Genomic DNA, 20,136 nt, shown 5'->3' on the forward strand with positions numbered 1-20,136 from the left:
AATAATCAGAACCTGGAATGTATGAATTATGAATCTAGGAAAATTAGAAATCATCAAAAATAAAATGGAACTCATAAACATCAATATCCTAGGTATTAGTGAGCTGAAATGGACTGGTATTGGCCATTTTGAATCGGACAATCATATAGTCTACTATGCTGGGAATGACAACTTGAAGAGGAATGGTGTTGCATTCATTGTCAAAAAGAACATTTCAAGATCTATCCCGAAGTACAACGCTGTCAGTGTAAGGATACTATCCATACACCTACAAGGAAGACCAGTTAATACGACTATTATTCAAATTTACGCACCAACCACTAAAGCCAAAGATGAAGAAATAGAAGATTTTCATCAGCTGCTGCAGTCTGAAATTGATCGAACATGCAGTCAGGATGCATTGATAATTACTGGTGATTGGAATGCAAAAGTTGGAAACAAACAGAAGGATCAGTAGTTGGAAAATATGGCCTTGGCGATAGAATCAATGCCAGAAATCGAATGATAGAATTTTGTAAGACCAGCGACTTCTTCATTGCAAATACCTTCTTTCATCAACATAAATGGCAACGATACACGTGGACCTCACCAGATGGAACACACAGGAATCAAATTGACTACATCTGTGGAAAGAGACGATGGAAAAGCTCAATATCATCAGTCAGAACAAGGTCAGGGGCTGAGTGTGGAACAGACCATGAGTTGCTCATATGCAAGTTCAAGCTGAAACTGAAGAAAATCAGAGCAAGTCCACGAGAGCCAAAATATGACCTTGAGTATATCCCACCTGAATTTAGAGGCCCTCTCAAGAATAGATTTGACATATTGAACAGTAGTGACCGAAGACCAGACAAGTTGTGGAATGACATCATACATGAAGAAAGCAAGAGGTCATTGAAAAGAAACAAAAGAAAGAAAATACCAAGATGGATGTCAGAGGAGACCCTGAAACTTGCTCACAAACGTCAAGCAGCTAAACCAAAAGGAAGAAATGATGAAGTAAAAGAACTGAACAGAAGATTTCAAAGGGCGGCTCAAGAAGACAAAGTAAAGTATTATAATGACCTGTGCAAAGAGCTGGCCATAGAAAACCAACAGGGAAGAACACACTCAGCATTTCTCAAGCTGGAAGAACTGAAGAAAAAATTCAAGCCTTGAGTTACAATAGTAAAGGTTTCTATGGTAGAAAATATTAAATGATGCAGGAAGCATCAAAAGAAGATGGAAAGAATACATAGAGTCATTATACCAAAAAGAATTAGTCATGTTCAACCATTTCAAGAGGTAGCATACGATCAGGAACCGGTGGTACTGAAGGAAGAAGCCCAAGCTGCTCTGAAGGCATTGGCAAAAAACGAGGCTCCAGGAATTGACGGGATATCAATTGAGATGTTTCAACAAATGGGTGAAGCGCTGGAGGTTCTCAGTCATCTATGCCAAGAAATATGGAAGACAGCTTCCTGGCCAACTGGCTGGAAGAGACCCATATTTATGCCTATTCCCAAGAAAGGTGATCCAACTGAATGAGGAAATTATAGAACAATATCGTTAACATCACACGCAAGCAAAATTTTCCTGAAGATCATTCAAAAGCGACTGCAGCAGTACATTGACAGGGAACTGCCAGAAACTCAGGTTGGGTTCAGAAGAGGATGTAGAACCAGAGATATCATTGCTGATGTCAGATGGATCCTGTCTGAAAACAGAGAATACCAGAAGGATGTTTACCTGTGTTTTATTGACTATGCGAAGGCATTTGATTGTGTGGATCATAACTGATTATGGATAACATTGTGAAGAATGGGAATTCCAGAACACTTGTGCTCATGAGGAACTTGTATATAGATCAAGAAGCAGTTGTTTGGACAGAACAAGAGGATACTGTATGGTTTAAAGTCAGGAAAGGTGTGTGTCAGGGTTGTATCCTTTCACCATTCCTATTCAATCTGTATGCTGAGCAAATAATCTGAGAAGCTGGACTATATGAAGAAGAATGGGGCATCAGGACTGGAGGAAGACTCGTTAACAACCTATGTTATGCATATGAGACAACGTTGCTTGCTGAAAGTGAAAAGGACTTGAAGCACTTACTAATGAAGATCAAAGACCACAGCCTTCAGTATGGATTGTACCTCAACATAAAGAAAACAAAAATCCTCACAACTGGGCCAATGACCAACATCATGATAAATGGAGAAAAGATTGAATTGTCAAGGATTTCGTTTTACTTGGATCCACAATCAACAGCCATGGAAGCAACAGTCAAGAAGTCAATCGACACATTGCATTGGGTAAATGTGCTGCAAAGGACCTCTTTAAATTGTTGAAGACCAAAGATGTCACCTTGAAGACTAAGGTACGCCTGACCCAAGCCATGGTATTTTCAATCGCATCATATGCTTGTGAAAGCTGGGCAATGAATAAGGAAGACCAAAGAAGAATTGACACCTTTACATTGTGGTGTTGGCAGAGAATATTGAACGTACCATGCCCGGCCAAAAGAATGAACAAATCTGTCTTGGAAGAAGTACAACCAGAATGCTCCTTAGAAGCAAGGGTGGTGAGACTGCATCTTACATACTTTGGATGTGTTGTCAGGAGGGATCAGTCCCTGGAAAAGGATGTCATGGTTGGCAAAGTACAGGGTCAGCAGAAAAGAGGAAGACCCTCAATGAGGTGGTTCGACACAGTGGCTGCAACAGTGAGCTCAAGCACAACAACGATTGTAAGGATGGTGCAGGACTGGGCAGTGTTTTGTTCTGTTGTGCATAGGGCCGCTATGAGTTGGAGATGACTTGTTGGCATCTAACAACACAACAACAAGTATACACAGAAAACCCTAAAGAATCCACAAGAAAACTACTGGAACTAAAAGAAGAGTTCAGCAGAGTATCCGGATACCAGATAAACATACAAAAATTGGATGGATTCCTCTACACCAACAAAGAGAACTTGGAAGAGGAAATCACCAAATCAATACCATTTACAATATCCTAGAAGAAGATAAATTACTTAGGAATAAATGTAACCAGAGATGTAAAAGACCTGTACAAAGAAAACTACAAGACACCACTGCAGGAAACCAAAGGAGACCTACATAAGTGGAAAAACGTATCTTGCTTATGGATAGGAAGACTCAATATTGTAAAAATGTCTATTCAAGCCAAAGCTATCTACAGATACAATGCAATCCTGATCCAAATTCCAATGATATTTTTTAATGAGATGGAGAAACAAATCACCAACTTCATGTGGAAGAGAAAGAGTCCCCAGATAAGTAAAGCATTACCGAAAAAAAGAACTAAGTGGGAGGCCTCACTACCTGATTTTAGAACCTATTATACTGCCACAGCAGTCAAAACAGCCTGGTGCCGGTACAACAGATACGTGGACCAATGGATCAGAATTGAAAATCCAGACATAAGTCCATCCACATATGAGCAGCTGATATTTGACCAAGGCCCAAAGTCAGTTAAATGGGGAAAAGATGGTCTCTTTAACAAATGGTGCTGGTGTAACCGGATATCCATCTGCAAAAAAATGAAACAAGGCTGATAGCTCACATCATGCACCAAAACTAACTCACAATGTATCCAAGACCTAAATTTAAAATCTAAAATGATAAAGCTCATGGAAGAAAAAATAGGGACCACGATAGGAGCCCTAATACATGGCATAAACAGAATACAAAACATTACTAAGAAGGAACAAACACTAGAAGAGAAACTAGGTAATTGGGAGCTCCTAAAAATCAAACATGCACATCCAAAGACTTCACTAAAAGAGTAAAAAGATAACCTACAAACTGGGAAGAAAATTTGGCTGTGACATATCCGTTCAGGGCCTAATCTCTAAAATCTAGAAGATACTACAAAATTTCAACCACAAAAAGCCACGTAACCCATTTTAAAAAATGGGCGAAATGGATGAACAGACAGTTTGTCAAAGAAAACATTCAGGTGGCTAACAGATACATGAGGAAATGCTCACGATCAAGAGCCGTTAGAGAAATGCAGATCAAAACTACAATGAGATTCCATCTCACTCCAGCAAGCCTGGCATTAATCCAAAAAACACAAAATAATCAATGTTGGAGAGGTTGTGGAGAGACTGGAACACTTATACACTGCTGGTGGGAATGTAAAAAGGTACAACCACTTTGGAAATCGATTTGGCACTTCCTTAAAAAGCTAGGAATAGAACTACCATATGATCCAGCAATCCCACTCCTTGGAATATATCCTAGAGAAATAAGAGCCTTTACATAAACAGATCTATGCACACCCATGTTCATTGCAAAACTGTTCACAATAGCAGAAAGATGGAAACAACCCAGGTGCCCATCAACAGGTAAATGGATAAACAAATTATGGTATAGTCATACAATGGAATGATAAAGAACAACAATGAACCTGTGAAACATAACATGAACGAATCTGGAAGGCATTCTGCAGAGTGAAATTAGTCTCTAAAGGACAAATATTGTATGAGACCACTATTATAAGAACTCATGGAAAGGTTTTAACACAGAAGAAAATATTCTCTGATGGTTATGAGGGTGGGGAAGGAGGGAAAGGGGCATTCACTAATTAGGTAGTAGACAAGAATTATCTTAGGTGAAGGGAAGGACAACACACAATATAGAGGAATTAAGCACCACTGGACTAACCCAAAAGCTAAGAAGTTTCCTGAATACAAGCAAACAATTTCAAGGACAGTGTAGCAGTGGACATCTAGGTCAATTGGCATAACGAAGGTTATTAAGAAAACATTCTGCATTCCACTTTGGCGAGTGGCATCTGGGGTTTTAAAAGCTAACGAGTGGCCATCTAAGATGCATCAATTGGTCTCAACCCAGCTGGTGCAAAGAAGAATGAACAAAGACATAAGGAAAATATTAGCCCAAGAGACAAAAGGGGTCATATAAACCAGAGACTCCATCAGCCTGAGACTGGAAGGACTAGATGATAGCCAGCTATCACCAATGCCCACCCTGAAGGGAACATAACAGAGAATCTCTGATGGAGCAGGAGAAAAGTGGGATGTAGAACTCAAATTCTAGTAAAAAGTCCAGACTTAATGGTCTGACTGAGACTGGAGGAATCTCGGAAGACATGGCCCCTGGACTCTCTGTTAACCCAGAACTAAAACCATTCCTTAAGCCAACTCTTCAGACAAAGAATAGACAGGATTATAAGACATAAAATGATACTGGTGAGGAGTGTGCTTCTTCATTCAAGTAGATACAGAAGACTAGATGGGCAGCTTCTGTCTGGAGGCAAGATGAGAAAGCAGAAAGGGACAGGTGCCAGTTGAGTGGACAGGGGAAATCTGGGGTGGGAAGGGGTGTGCTGTCACATTATAGGGATAACAACTAGGCTCAGATAACAATGTGTGTATAAATTTTTGTGTGAGAAACTAACTTGAGCTGTAAACTTTCACCTAATGCATAATAAAAAAAGAGAGAGAGAATAAATTATCACAGTTGATTACGAAGGTAAAAGCTTTATAAACAAATTTTTGGGTTGTTGACCAGTTTTGCCAAGCCGCTGACATGTGAGGATGGTAGCTAAGAGAGTGATACGTTCATATTTCATCTTGGATGCATTACTCTGGTAGCGCAAGCTGGGGGATCAGTCATGAGATTGTTGTAGAAATCCAAGTGGAGAATTTTGAAACCTGAACTGAGGCAAAGGCTGTGGGATAAAGAGGAGGATCAATGAGGACATCGTCATTCAAATTAGAAGTGATTCAGGACAGAATGATGATGAAAACAGTGTGTTATCAAAATCTGAGGGGACACTACTGAAAGCAAGACGTAGAGGGAAATGTATGGTCATGAGGTGTGTATTTAAAAAAGAGGAAAAAATAATGAACTGAGCATCAAAATCAAGAAGTTAGAGTGAGAATGAAATAAAATAACTTAAGATTAACTCAGAAAAAGAAGGAAGAAAAGTAAAGACGAGAACATAAGCCCAGTAATGTCAGGGCAGGGTTGTGGCCGTTATGTTTGGCAATTAGAGGTCATTTTTTTAGGAGCTCAGGGGAAATAGAACAGTGGGGTCAGAAAGAAGCCAGAGTGGAAGTGAACTCAGAGTGGAGGGAGGCTGGCAGCAGGCGAAGTCAGTGGGGTTTTCAAGAATTAAGGAAGAGAGAAGAAAATGGAGGAGAAAGTTTCAGGCCTTTTGGTTTTGTACGTTAAGGTGGGAGAGACGTGACTCATCGCAGGCTGAGTGGAAGGAGGCAGAGAAAATGGAGCACTTCAGACACTGTTGTTGCTGTTAGCTGCTGCTGAGTTGGCCCCGACTCATGGTGATCCCATGCACAATGAAATCCATTGTGACCCATAGAGTTTTCACTGGCCGATTTTTGGAAGTAGATCACCAGGACTTTATTCCTAGTCCATCTTAGTTTGGAAGCTCTGCTGAAGCCTGTTCAGCATCATAGCAACATGCAAGCCTCCTCTGACAGATGGGTGAGTGAGTCAACTATTGCTGGATCAAGTTCTTAAAGGAGACAGGGTTTGCAAATAAGAGGGTGGGTGTTAGGAGAAGTAGTGGTGTCCACCACGACAGCTTTAAGGCAGGCAGGACAGGAAGTTGAAGGCATCCGCATCTGAGGCTTCTTATTTCTTGACGAGGTGGAAGGCCAGCTCATTTCTGGGAGTGAGGTGGGGAGAGAGTGTGGTTTGACATATTATCCATTTGAAATTCAAACAAATCTCACGCAGACATCTTGGTTCAGTCCAGGGCCTTTGTGACACAGGATAACAACTGAAGGACTCAATTGTCTGTGTTTCCCAAAATGCAGGTGTTTGGTATTACGCAAAGTAACTTCTGGAAGAGCTAGGCAGCCGTTCAAATGGGTTATGGCAACTTCTTACTGTTCTGATGTTCTGGAAAGGAAATGGGGGTTATACTTTTGTGGGAAGGGTGAGGGGGTGCAGCAGACCAGACTGGTGGGTTCATGTCTTACCTTCTCAGTTCTCCCAGTTCCCAGCACATTGTTTGCTGAATGAGTGACTGTCTTAATGGATGGATACTCTGAGAATACAGGGCTCCTGGAGTCCCACAGGTGTGTATGTTAGTGGGCTGTGCCTAGCTACCTGTACCCGCTGTGTAGGCACATCAGCCCATACCAGCTGTCCCGAAGGGCAGCATGTCACCTACCTCTGCAGGTACCTGGGCAGTGGACTCTCCTTACTCATTTACCTTGGCTTACTTTGCATCCACTCGTTTAAAAAAATTTAATAGATCCTTAACAAGTGCCTACTCTGTGGCCTGTGTGTGCCAGGCCCTGAGGACTGGAGAGTGATGGCCCTGCCTTCATGGCCCTGCTGCTAAGCCTGTGTTCACTGGGGCCCTGCTGCATCCTCTCTTAAGTAAAAGGACAATGCTGTGGCCATGGGTTAGTCTCAGGTGAGGTGGGTATGCACCCCATGGATGACTGCTCTGCAGGGGATGCCTGTGAGGGACCACAGCACAGGGGGAGGCAAGGATCCAGAATCCAGCCTCTGCTAATTAAAAACAACGGAGAAAAAAAAACAAAAACAAACAAAAAACAACAGGGCGCTGGGCAAGTTATTTAGTCTCTCTAAGCCTTATCTGTACAACAGAGACGATGTTATCACTTTGGGACTTTGTATGGTAACTTTTTTCTCCAGTAAATAGCATGATTTCTAAATGTGAGTTGTTTTATTTGATGCTACACGAGTGGACTCTTGTAGCCCCATGTATCCCCCTGTTACATTCGGGCTTTAGTAGCTGTCAGCATTTGGAGATGAGAACAATAGAGCTCTTTGATAGGGAACTGAGAGTGAGTCATGAAAGCACACCATCAACCTGCCCCAAAGAGCCTGGTTAGTGACTGTGTTTTGTTTAATATGAATTAAAATGACCTGAGTGATAAGCTTTACTCCAGGAATCTCAGTGCATCTTACATACGCGTGTCACTCACAGTTCTGTTGTGAAAGAGGAGGAACCTGGGTTGGGGTTCAGGTTTTATAGAGGAGCGAATGGAAGACAGTGTTGCATTCACAAGCTAGGTGCTATGGTTGGTTTAGCTAAAAACTGCAAGCTGGAACCCTGGCTTATGATTCCAGTCCTACCACTGGCTGGTGGTGATTGGGGCCTATCAGTCAACTGTCTGTCTGGGCCTCCATGTTCTCACCTGTAGAGTGGAAATGCTGGCATGTGCCTTACAGCGTTTGGTGGGTATGTGAGCCGGGCAGACCTGGGAGATGCTTGGTGCATGTTTCCTTGGTTGGAATCAGAGCCACAGCCAAGTGACGACAGCAGCAGAGATGGGAGGGAGAAGAAAGGTGTCTGAGCTTCCCTCTGGGATATGCGTTCCGAGTACCAGGAGGGCTTGCATGATGGCAGAACCAGGAACTCAGGCGGGTGGTTGCAAGGCAAAGGGTGCTAGGTCAAACATCCTGTATTCCCGCACTGCCCAGAAATCCTTCTCCGCATATGTCTGGGCTTCACAGTACGTTTGTTCTGCCTTACAGCTCTGGATGAATACTGCAGACAATCTGGACCTCACCCTCTTTTCCCATCTGGTTGAAATCTTTCAGTCACCAAGGTAAGCTGGGCTCTGCAGCCTGGGTGTTAGAACTAAAGGCTTCATGCAGGGTACGGGGACTGGGGCACGGGGGAGGTGGAAGGATGGCCAATGAATCAGCAGCCGTGGCCCACTCCCTCCTCCTAGGGCACTCAGTCCTTGGGTGGGAGCACGTCCCTCTCAGGGGCTCCCATGCATGGGACTGGGCTGTCTCCTTGGGGGAGGGGGAGTCTTGGGCAGCAGAAGGGCAGGGGCTGGGGCTATCAATGTGGTCGCCAAAGGACCCCCTCCTCCATGCTCTGTTTTGTTTCCCTGACCACTCTTCCTCTGACTCTTAAGTCACTTTTTAAATTAGTTGGAGCTCTTTTGGTTGCAAACCAAAACCAAAATCAAACCTGCTGCCATTGAGTCAATTCCAACTCACAGCGACCCTGTAAGACAGAGTAGAACTGCCCAACAGAGTTTCCAAAGTTGTAATTTTTATGGGCACAGACTGCCACATCTTTCTGCCACGGTGTGGCTGGTGGGTTCAACCAGGGCTTTTATCTGGCTCAGTACATTCCAGTTTAAACCCCTGCTGAAAATTTGCATTTCTTACAAGTTCACAGGTGATGCTAATCCTGCTAGTTAGGGACCAATTCTGAGAACCACTAGTTGAGCAGTGGTTCTCAAAATGTATTATACGTAAGAATCACCTGGGGATCTTGTTAAAATGTAGATTCTGATTCAGTTACCTGGGGTGGAAATGCAAATGACCAGTTTGAAGCCCTGGTTAGCAGCCAAGTGCTTAGCCACTGTGCCACCAGGGCTCCTCCTTTTGGTTGCCAGTGGCAGAAATATAACTCAAGCTAGCTTAAGGAAGAAAGAAAGGAAGGAAAGAGAGAAGGAAAGTGGGAGGGAGAAGGAGAGAGAGGAAGAAAACAAACCAGTTGCCCCTGAGTCAACACCGACTCAGGATGTCCCCATGTGTACAGCATAGAACTGTGCTCCACAGGGTTTTCAATGGCTGATTTTTCAGAAGTAGGTCACCAGCCTTTTCCTTCAAGGCACCTTTGGGTGGACTTGAGCCACCAACCTTTCGGTTGGCAGTTAAGCCTGTTAACCATTTGTACCACCCAGGGACTTCAGGAAGGGAGGGAGACTGGATAAAGGGTGAATTTATTGGCTTGTAGAATTGAACAAGGTAGCTTGTTACACACGGCTGGATGGGGCTCACACTGTTTTATCTGAACTCCACACCCTTCCCGTCTGTAGTGGCTTCATTATCTCGGGCTCCTTCATGTGGCAGCATGGGGCCGCTGCAGGGCCTTAGAGCACATCCTAACTTAGCACAGTTAGCAGAAGGAAGGGTTTTTTTTGTTTTTTTGTTTTTTTTAAACTCAGTAGTACTGGCAAAAGGATTGTCTCCTTGGGCCCGCTTGGGCACATCCCATTCCTGGTCAGCCTGTGTGCTCTCACCCAGGCCTGCGCGTGCTTTCCCGTCTGCAGTGAGTGGAGGTGAGTCAGACAGGGGCTGCCCAGGCAACACCAGGGCTGTGGTCAGAGTAAGGGAGAAGGGGGTCGGGAAGGCAACCTATCAGATGTCCTCACCACACCCACGCCCACCTCCCTACTCACAGGTTTAGCTGCTTCAGTGATTATTTACATCTCCTGTGACTTTTGACCATGTTTCAAAACATCTTTTTATTTAAGCTTCCGCCCCGTTTTTGAACATAGATTATAAACCCACCGTGTTGCTGCCATTGTTAGTTGCCACGGAGTCAGTTCCGACCACAGCGACCCGTGCACAGCAGAATGAAATGTGGCCCAGTCCTGCACCATCTCGCCATCACTGGTGTGCTTGAGTCCATTGTTGCGACCACTGTGTATTTCCAGTGCCTTCCATCCTAGGGGCTCATCTTCCAGCGCTGCATTGGACAATGTCCTTTTGTGATCCATGGGGTTTTCACTGGCTCATTTTCCGAAGGAGATCTCCAGATCTTTCTTCCTAGTCTGACTGGAAGCTCCACTGATACCTGTTCACCACAGGGGATCCTGCTGGTATTTGAATACCTGTGACACAGCTTCCAGCATCACAGCCCCCACAGTATCGCAACCTGACATTAGGACGGTCGACCCAGTTCTTGGTGCTGTAAATTTAGAGAAGAGCATGACTCAGTCCTAGGAGAAATTACACAGAAACCCATGCTGCTCAGAGCTTGGGTAGGAAGGAGTACAAAAAGCAGCAGGAATGTACAACCAGAAGGAGGGACATATTCCCTGGCGAGCTGAGTGTAACTCGCCTGCAAAACTGGGCCTGGTTCTGCCTCTTTTGTGTATTAGGGATGTGGAGTGTGGCAGAACGCAACATGTGAAGGCTGCAGATATGACTCAAGAGGAGCAGACCACTTGAAGTCACCCTCTTCTACCTTTTTTCCCACTTTCCACTTTGTACCTGTACCTGTTTTTTGCTAAGAGACAGACATTTACCCTGGGAGCTGTTTTCTTTGGGGGAGTACAATTTACAGGAAATTATCTTTGTGATTATCCTATGAAGGGGGATGTGGATTCTTCAGTTCTGTCTCTATCCCCTTTGACTCCTGGCATGGCGTGTTCATCCACTTTGTGGTTTGAGGAGGGCAGGAAGAGCACACACACCCAGACAGCCTTGCGGAGGCCCGGGCTCCTGGCTGTTGGGAAGTGCTCCGTGGTCACATGCGTGTCTGCTGTCTTTGTTCTGAGTTTTCTGAGACCAGCATTAGTTTTCCCTAAGGCTCAGAATTTAAGTCAATAATTGGGGGTTTGTCTCTGAAGGCGTTTTCCGGTGGTGGAAGGCAATAGGGAGGCTTATCCCTGAGTGATAAGGCCTTTGGCAGACACATATTTGATGGGTGTCTGACAGTATTTTGGCAAATCATCAAGAGAGGATTGGTGTTAGAGGGCCATGGAACAAGCCCAGCCTGGAAAACCTTTTTAGCAGAAACACAGCAAATTTGGTTATTTCCAGTAAAAGCTTTTACTGCCTCTGTCCTGGGCTCACCAGGGAAGGACCCAAGAATGCTGAAGTTGCCCACCAAGCACAGCTCATACCCAAGCTCGTCTTCCTGTTCAATGAGCCAAGTCTCACCCCGTCCAAGATCCCCACCATCATTGCTATCCTGGGCCACCAGCTGAGGGGCCACTTCAGCCTCCAGGACCTGCTCAGGTACCGCACCAAGCTTACTTGGGGATGGGAAGGATTCAGAACCATTTTACTAAGGGAATGTGGCCCAGCTCTTTCCTAACCACGTTCACCCCAGCGTCAGTGCAGTGGCAGAGTCTGTGTCCTTGGAACATTCTAGAGGTTTCTGATGATGTCTGAGAGTTGAGAAAAGTAGGGGGAGGGGGTTGCTAGACTCAGGATGGGGTGGGTGGTTTTGCCTACGATGCAAGAATCCCCATGAGCACAGCAGTCTTCATAAGGGCCAGTGACTCAACATGCCTGGCTCTTGCAGACTTCCCAAAGGACTTCTCCAGCTGCCACCACTTTTAGCCCATTCTTCCCTCATCATTACTCTAGTGGCCAGAGTTAACTCCTTTGGTGAAGCCTGGCAGATTTTACGACTGTCTAGAAATATTGTATTGATCAGAGAGTAATGTAATTCCCCTTAAGCTCTTGCTTGAAGCCACACGGGGTAAACCTGGGCAGGAAACCCTGATGGGTACCCAGGAGACACGTGCTGAGCCCCCATTAAGTGTGCCTTCTCTCCCTATTACATACAGGGTGGCGCTGTTTATCGTGTATACTCTCAAGCCTTCATCAGTGAGCGAGAGGCACATCTGTGTAGATGAAGTCCTGGACCTCTGCACACCTGGTGAGAAGACCGTCCCCATGCCGTACCCCTCAGCTGCATACTCTGTGGGGGCACTTTGCAAGAGGCAGGCTCTGAGACAAAGAGAGGGGAAGGTACCCGTGGCCCAGCATTTGCCTGTGATGCTGTAGGTCCATGATTAGGGTCACAAATCAAATAGAATTATGTAGTCCTGCTTCAAAACCTTCAGTGGCTTCCAAGGCCTCCAGAAGGAAATCAGTTCTCGTAGACCAGCACTGGGTCCTTCGTGCTCCAGCCCCTGACTGCCTTCCTGGTCTAATGTCCTCCCCATGAGCTCCAGCTTCAGGCACTCTGGGAAAGTCATCCTTCTATGCCTTCGCATTTTGCTGTTCCCTCTACAGGAATGCCTTTCTCTGCCCCCACCCTGCCTTTCTACCTCACCCTATCACACTAGACACAAGAGTCATTTCCTCCATAGAGCCATTTCCAGTCCCACCAAGCCAGAGTCAGTGACAGCCTGCACATCTATAGCCCCTTTGGGCTTACTTTAATAACCAAACCAAACACCAAACCTCATTGTCATCAATTCCAACTCATAGCGGCCCTACAGGACAGAGCAGAGCTGCCCCACAGAGTTTCCAAAGAGAGCCTGGTAGATTTGAACGTCTGACCTTTGGGTTAGCAGCTGGGCTCTTAACCACTGCGCCACCAGGGCTCCACCTTAAACACAGGTTTGTGATTTATTTCTTTGAGTGTCTCTCCAGCCAAATAAAGAACAGTAGCTACATCTCATTCAGTATCCCCACTATGTCGGGAAGGGGTGAAAGGGACATTAGTAACCTCATTGTCCCAGAATTTCTGGAACTGTGCTAAGATGGGAGATAATAGCCACATGTGGCCATTTAAACTTAAATTACTTAAAATTAAATGCAATTAAAAATTCAATTCTTCCATCACACTATGCACATATCAAGTCCCAATAGCCACATGTGGCTAGTGGCTCCTGTATTGGAGAGTGAAGATACATAACATTTTTATCTTTACAAAAGATTCTCTCAGAGAGCGTTACTCAATCTAGATAAGTTGTATTCATCATCTCTTGTTCTTAGATCAAGCCTGAAAAGTAGAAATTATTATTCCCGTTTTATATATAAGGAAGCTGAGGCTCAAAGAGATTAAGTTCTTAATAAGAGATGGAGCCAGAATCCACACAGAGGAAAATCTGACTCCACTGCCCCAAGCTGCCTCATCAGTAGAGATCTGCACCACGCATGTGTCCTGAATTGGCCAACCGAGGGGATGGATGGATGAATGAATGAATAACAGGACAGCTGTGAGCTTACTTAGTGTGTCTGCCTTGCATGGCCTCCATTCTGAAACTTCTGTCTAACTAAGCCATCTTACCTTAAACCATTTTTATTGTGTCCTTGAGGCTTTGACAACACTTCAGAAGTTAGCTTTCTTCTTCTACTGGATCCATATCCCTCTTGCTACAACTCAAGCTCTATTTTTAGTGATACAGTTGGGCTGGTTATAACATCGGTGTCAGAATGGGGCAAGGGGTAGTCTAGAAGCAAATTGAAAGCAAGAACCCAGAGAAAAGGACCTTCACCTCTCTGCTCCCAATGCCTTGCATAACACCTGGCACATAGTAGGTACTTGATGAATGTTGACATCTATGATCATTAAAAAAAAATTCTTCTATGGAATGACAGATTTGACCTTATCATTTTTAGGATTTTTTGGAGGATGGAAGAGAGCATTGAAGAAACATCTAATTAAAGAGAGCTTTAGAACATTTCCTGAAATTCTTTTGAAGCATTGCGTTGCAGCCTGGAATTGAGTGCCAAAATTTTGAATCTCATCCATGCCCAATTCCTGGGTGAACTAAGCACTCGGTGGTTAAGACAGTTTACTGCGGCAGATATTTCGTCTCTTTTACATTCATTTTCTCTCAGATCTGAATCTTCCTTTTTGTAGCTGGAAGCCAAACATCTGGAAAGACAATCCGGCTCAGAAACCAGTTGCTGGAGATGCTGCTCGGTGTGCTGTCTTCTCACCACCTTCATCTGTCCTCCGAGTAAGTAGCACCAGGCAGAGGGATCTGGCATGAGGTGGCCTCATAGAGGGTGCAGTGTTAAAACCTTTCTTTAATGAAAGGTATAGCATCTCGGAATCAGCGTTCTGCAGTGTGTTTCCTGCATGACTCAGAAAGAAAATTATATTCTCTCCACCCAATAAACCAGACCTTGCCCTGAGATATTCTGATGCAAATGTTAAGTGCGCGTGAGGAACTAGAAACAGATTTGGTCTCATCACCATAAACTCTTTTTGTCACCGTTGCTATTGTGTAATGGTTATTGCTTTGGCAGTTGTGACAATTGCTGATTTTGATGTCCTGGACTTGGCAGAGAATAGGATGGAGAAATGGTTAGCCCAAATAACATCTATCAAAGAAAAGCTTGCCAAATTCTACTGCTGTTTACTGTTAGTTATTCAGTTATTTTTTTCCAAGTAAAAAAAGAAGTATCTGCCTTCTGTTAATTTTCAAAATAATACATAAACATAAGGCTGATTATGAACTCTCCCGCTAACTGCCTGCTTCCCCTCCAACCTTGGAGTCATTCATTCAGCAACTATTTGTTGAGGACCTGCTGGATACCAGGCGTGGTTTCAGTACTGAACAAGGTAGTGCAGATTCTTGCTGTCACTGAGTTTACATTTGTCTGTGGTGTGTATGGGGTGAGACAGAGTCAAGCAGCCTTGAAAATAGTCTTTGGAAGTTTACCAGCCTACAAGTCTTTACATTCCTAGGATCAAAAGAGTAGAACCGGAAGATGCCTTGGAGATGAGCGATTTCAGCCTTTATTTTTGTCTTTTTGACTGGGAATGCAGCATAGTGGTTAAGTACCTAGACTGTGGTGCCTAGACCTGCTGTGTTTGAATCCCAGCTCTGTCCCAAGTGAGCCCCGGAGAGAATTGAAAGCATCCGTGCCTCTCTTGTACTCATCTGTGGAGGATCAAAGCAGGGCCTGCCACATGGTTCTTGTGAAGAGTAAGTGAACTAACGTGTGGCTAGCTAGCACTGAGACTGGTCCTGGAATACGGTAGATACTTGGTAAGCTAGAGCTGTCATCATCATCATCATCATCATCACGTCACTGAGGACAATGAACAGAGCACATCAAGAGCTCTTCCACAGTTAGTCAGTAAACATCAGAGCCTTGACTCCTTGTCCAATGCTCCTCTCACTGCTTCCCACAGTCTCCACTGGACACCAGCTAAACCCTCATCGGGTGAGTTTGGCAGCTGGCACCAGGAACTGTGTGGCACAAATGGCCCATCCCTGGCTCCTATGAGGCTGGGCCCGTTGCTGAGGCCAGGGGTCCTCCTAGATTGGCCGCCCATCTCCCTTCCTGCCAGTTGCCTCTAGCAAATCTGTCTTCTCCAGACTCATCATTTTAAAATTCATTTTCAAAAGTGGCATTTAGTCATATTTTTTGCCTAAACTGATTAAGATGCATTAATATTAAACTATTCCATTCAATTCAATTTGATCAGTCCCTTTAAAAAGGAAGGCAAATAATCATTATTTATGTTTTATAAGACTGTATTGTGGTAATTAAACTCGGTGGGTTGTTATTCATATACTGCATAGGTATGAATGTTAGTGAAATGGAACTATCAAGGGCTGTGCATGTTTTTGTATCTGTTGATACAGAGTTTCCAATTGCTTTGAAAAGCTTTGGCTAATTTATACCACAGTCGTTAATAAAGGTATGTATCTAATTCACAGTAATCTTGCCAGGATTTTACTTTTATCATCCTTTTGAAATAATACTAACTTGGAAAAAATAATCCAATAACTAACAGTAAATAGCAGTAGAATTGGGCAGACCTTTTCCTTGATGTTATTTGGACTAACCATTTCTCCATCCTATTCTCTGCCAAGTCCAGGACATCAAAATCAGTAATAGTCACAATAATACCTAGTGGTCCCCAAAAGTTAACCTTTTACCTCTCTTAGATGTGTAGTGGGATTGAGCACTGTTTGTGTTTTCTGGACTTGTCCTTTGCCCGTGGCCAGAGATGTCGTTTATTGTGTTCTCCCCCAGGAAAAAGGAAGAAACGTTTCTGAGCCTGGGGCCAGACTGGTTCCTGCTTCTTATGCAAGGCCACCTGCACCCCAGCACCACCGTGCTGGGGCTCAAGCTGCTGCTGCACTTCCTGTCAAACCCCACGCTCCGGGGGCGATTTAGAGAGGGCATGCCCGCTGGATCCTGGGTGGAAAACAGCACCGTGGCTGTGGATATCATCATGAGTGAGTGCTCCGTGAGCTCCTGCACCATGCATCCAGGGTTCTGGGTGAAGACCTAATTAAACTTCTCCCTGCTGAAGACCTTGGTAAGGTCATGTCTGACCACTGACTCCAAGGTTTCCATGGTCAGGACTCCCTCCGTGGCCTCACCACACTTCAGCCACAGGGAGCTTCTTTCCAGTCCTCAAAGGCTCCTTAGCTCTTTTCTTCTGGGGCCTTTACACACCATTCCTTCTGCCTGGGGTGTGTCCCCTGAACCCATAGTACCAGCACACCTCTCTGGCTGACGTGGATTCATCCTCCAGGTCTCAGTTCAAATGCCACTTCCTCCAGAAGAGGAGGGATCCTACTTGAATCAGGGCACCTAGTATTTCCCTTTAAGGTGCCTATCACAGTTCATAAGTATACATGTATTTGAGTATTTAATTGCCTAATATCTGTCTCTCCCACCACACTGTGAGTTTCCCATCCTGAGTTCTGTGTATTTTGTCCGAACACTGTTTGCCCTTACTGCCTAATACAGAATTGCCTTCCAGTTGACCCCAACTCATGGCCACCCCATGTGTGTCAGAGTAGAACTGTGCTCCATAGGGTTTTCAATGAATGATTTTCTGAAAGTAGATTTCTAGGCCTTTCTTCTGAGGTACCTCTGGGTGGACTTGAGCCTCCAATTTTCCAGTTAATAGCTGAGTGCCTTAACTGTTTGTGCCACACAGGCAGTATCTGTTTTTGAATGAGTCAATGAAAAAGCATGTGGGGAACAGGGAAGGAATTACTGTCGAGCACTTTCTTGTGCTCATCTGTGTGTGACAGTATTTCCACCCAGTGTTCCTAAGGGACGGGAGGGTGGCAGAACATTTCCTCGTGTGTCTAGCCCCCACCTTGCCCAGAACAGCAGTTGTTCTCAATCACTGGATTTTTGCCCTTTTCCCCTGGCCAATAGACAACTTGAAGAGTCCCCCTGCCACACCTGAGCAGAGCCCCTGCCTGCTTCCTGGGTTCCGTGTGTTGAATGACTTCCTGGCCCACCATGTTCATATTGCTGAAGTCTACCTCATCGTGTCTGCCTTCTTCCTGCAGACCCCACTCACAGAGCTGACCGACCAGCCCAAAGTAAGTTCTGGGGGTGTTGCTGGGACTTGGCTTTCTGACTTCATGGGATCCAAGGCATCTCGTTAAGTCTCTCCACCCTTCAACTCTCTCCACCTTTTCAGACTCGTTTTTGTATCCTGGTCCCCATCCCCCCACAGTCCTACCCCCTTGGTTAGCTCTCTGCATGCCCTCCTATTGGCACCTTGGTGTCCCGGGCCACTGTTCCTGACAGTCCTCCCAGCAAGTCTCTGATTGAGGTCAGTCCCACTTTTCAATCACATGGCAATGGGGTGACGTGTGGAGGGGAGTCGTTGCCACCACAGACTCAGAGGCTCAAGTCTCAGTTTGTGCCTTCAGAAAAAAAAAAAAAAATCAGTCCCTTTTCCTTGGTGACCCCCCTCCTATTCCAAGACATCTTAATGTAAACCTCATATACTTTTGAGTCTTCTACCCTTTATCGGGGAGCCCTGGTGGCACAGTGGTTAAGAGCTAAGGCTGCTAACCAAAAGGTTGGCAGTTCAAATCCACCAGATGCTCCTTGGAAACTCTATGAGGCAGTTTTATACTTTCCTGTAGGGTCACTATGAGTCAGAATCAACTCGATGGCAATGGGTTTACCCTTGATCAGAGGACTTAGCTGACAGTGGAAGTAGAGGCCACCCATGGGGGGCATTGCCTCGGTACCCTGCCCTGCGCCACCTTTCTGCCTGGGACCTTCCTCACGACCTGTTCTGCACTGTCACTGGAAGAGGGCTAATTTCCAAGACTGGTTTCTTCCCCTGGCATTTTGATTCCTTCTACTACTTTCCCAAGTGACCTCACCTTGTTGTTATCCCCCCTTTCTTCCTTATTTTCTTTATTTCTTCTGTATCTGCTTTTCTATTGATTCTTTCTTCGTAGACCATAAGTATTTTCAACTGTGTCCCACCTAAAACCAAAAGCTGCCTCTTCGCTCACACTCTTGACCAATGACTACCCTCTTCACCACTCTTACGTCCTTTCTTGGCCAAATTTCTTAAGGCATGTATGTTCTGTGTACAAAGTTTTCACCATCTCACACCAAACCTAAGTCTTCAGTAGTTCCCTGTTCCTGAAAGGTTAGGTCTCGAGCCCATCACTAGCAAGCAAGACATTCCATGATTGGGCCACTGCCTTTTCTCCTCAGCCCATCTTCACCACTCACCTGCCCTTTTTGCTGTGACTATCTGGAACTGGAACTACCTTCCCAATAAGACCAGCTAATTTGTACTTGCCTTCCCTGTGCCCATACCAATACCTTCGTACCTTCATCTCCCACCTTCATCTGCTTGGTGGGTGTCTCTTCCTTCAATATTCAGCTCAGGTGCTATCTCCTGGCTTAGACCTCCTAGACAGAGAGGGATAATTTCCTCTTTTGTAGCTCAGCATATCTTTCACCTCGTTTGGCATTGCTATGTTTACCAGTTTGCCTCCCTCCTTAGATACCGAATACCTCAAGAACTGACCGCACCTTTTGCTCACTCTCCTTGGCACCTGTCAAATAGCAGACTCAGAAATAGTTTCCTGGTCTTAGTTGAGTCCATTTAAAGTGAACTGAACTGAAATAAGGGAGGGGCATGGCTTTGAAAATAGAAAGGTAAAAATTCACCTCTGTTGCATAACCATATATTTGATAGATGTAAATCTTGATATATGCTAATAGCATTATATATTATACTTCAAATAAAATTAATATATTCTGCCAAGCTCATTTTATTTCTCTGAGAAAACATGGTAGGAAACAGACATTTGGTGAATGTTAGGACCTGTGATAGATGTTTTACCTATTTTATTTCACCTGATATTTATAATAATCCCATGGGGTAGATAATGTAATTTTCATTTCACAGAGAAGGAAACGGAGCTGCCAAGAGTCTGAAAGCTTGCCAGAGCCCAGGCATGAAAGAAGCCAAATCAGGTCACACTGAGTCTAAACCCCTGCACTCTGCACTGCACTCCCACGTTGTCCTCAGAAACCTTTGGATTCTTCATATGTCTTACATGATATCATTTATTAAAATTCACTGAACTTGCTTAGGACATGGAGTACTTGTGATGTCAGACCAAAAGAACCAAACCTGGTGCCGGGTGCTGCTGGGTCTTCAGCTCACTCTTAAAACCAGTTGCCATGGAGTTGACTCGGACTCATGGCGACCCTGTATGTGTCAGAGTAGAACTGTGCTCCATAGAGTTTTCAATGGCCAATTTTTCAGAAGTAGATTGCCAGGCCTTCTGAGGTGCCTCTGGGTGGATTTGTACCTCCAACCTTTAAGTTAGCAGCTGAGCATGTTGACTGTTTGCACCACTCAGAGACTCCTAGCTCCTTCTTAAAAAAACAACCCCTTGCTGTCGAGT

General features: G+C 44.8%; 1 protein-coding gene across 10 annotated transcripts in view; it reads left to right on the forward strand.

The window, feature by feature from the left end:
* WDFY4 (WDFY family member 4) overlaps positions 1-20,136 on the forward strand; it is a 410,290-nt gene that overhangs the window by 163,253 nt on the left and 226,901 nt on the right. For all 10 annotated transcript variants that reach the window (XM_049854909.1, XM_049854915.1, XM_049854916.1 and 7 more), the window contains 6 exons: positions 8,510-8,583; positions 11,585-11,746; positions 12,304-12,395; positions 14,334-14,433; positions 16,469-16,674; positions 17,615-17,784. In XM_049854909.1, the coding sequence (XP_049710866.1) occupies positions 8,510-8,583; positions 11,585-11,746; positions 12,304-12,395; positions 14,334-14,433; positions 16,469-16,674; positions 17,615-17,784 (804 nt within the window). The remainder of the gene's footprint in view (positions 1-8,509; positions 8,584-11,584; positions 11,747-12,303; positions 12,396-14,333; positions 14,434-16,468; positions 16,675-17,614; positions 17,785-20,136) is intronic.

This window comes from Elephas maximus, chromosome 16 (genome assembly GCF_024166365.1).
Source record: "Elephas maximus indicus isolate mEleMax1 chromosome 16, mEleMax1 primary haplotype, whole genome shotgun sequence".
NCBI lineage: Eukaryota > Metazoa > Chordata > Mammalia > Proboscidea > Elephantidae > Elephas > Elephas maximus.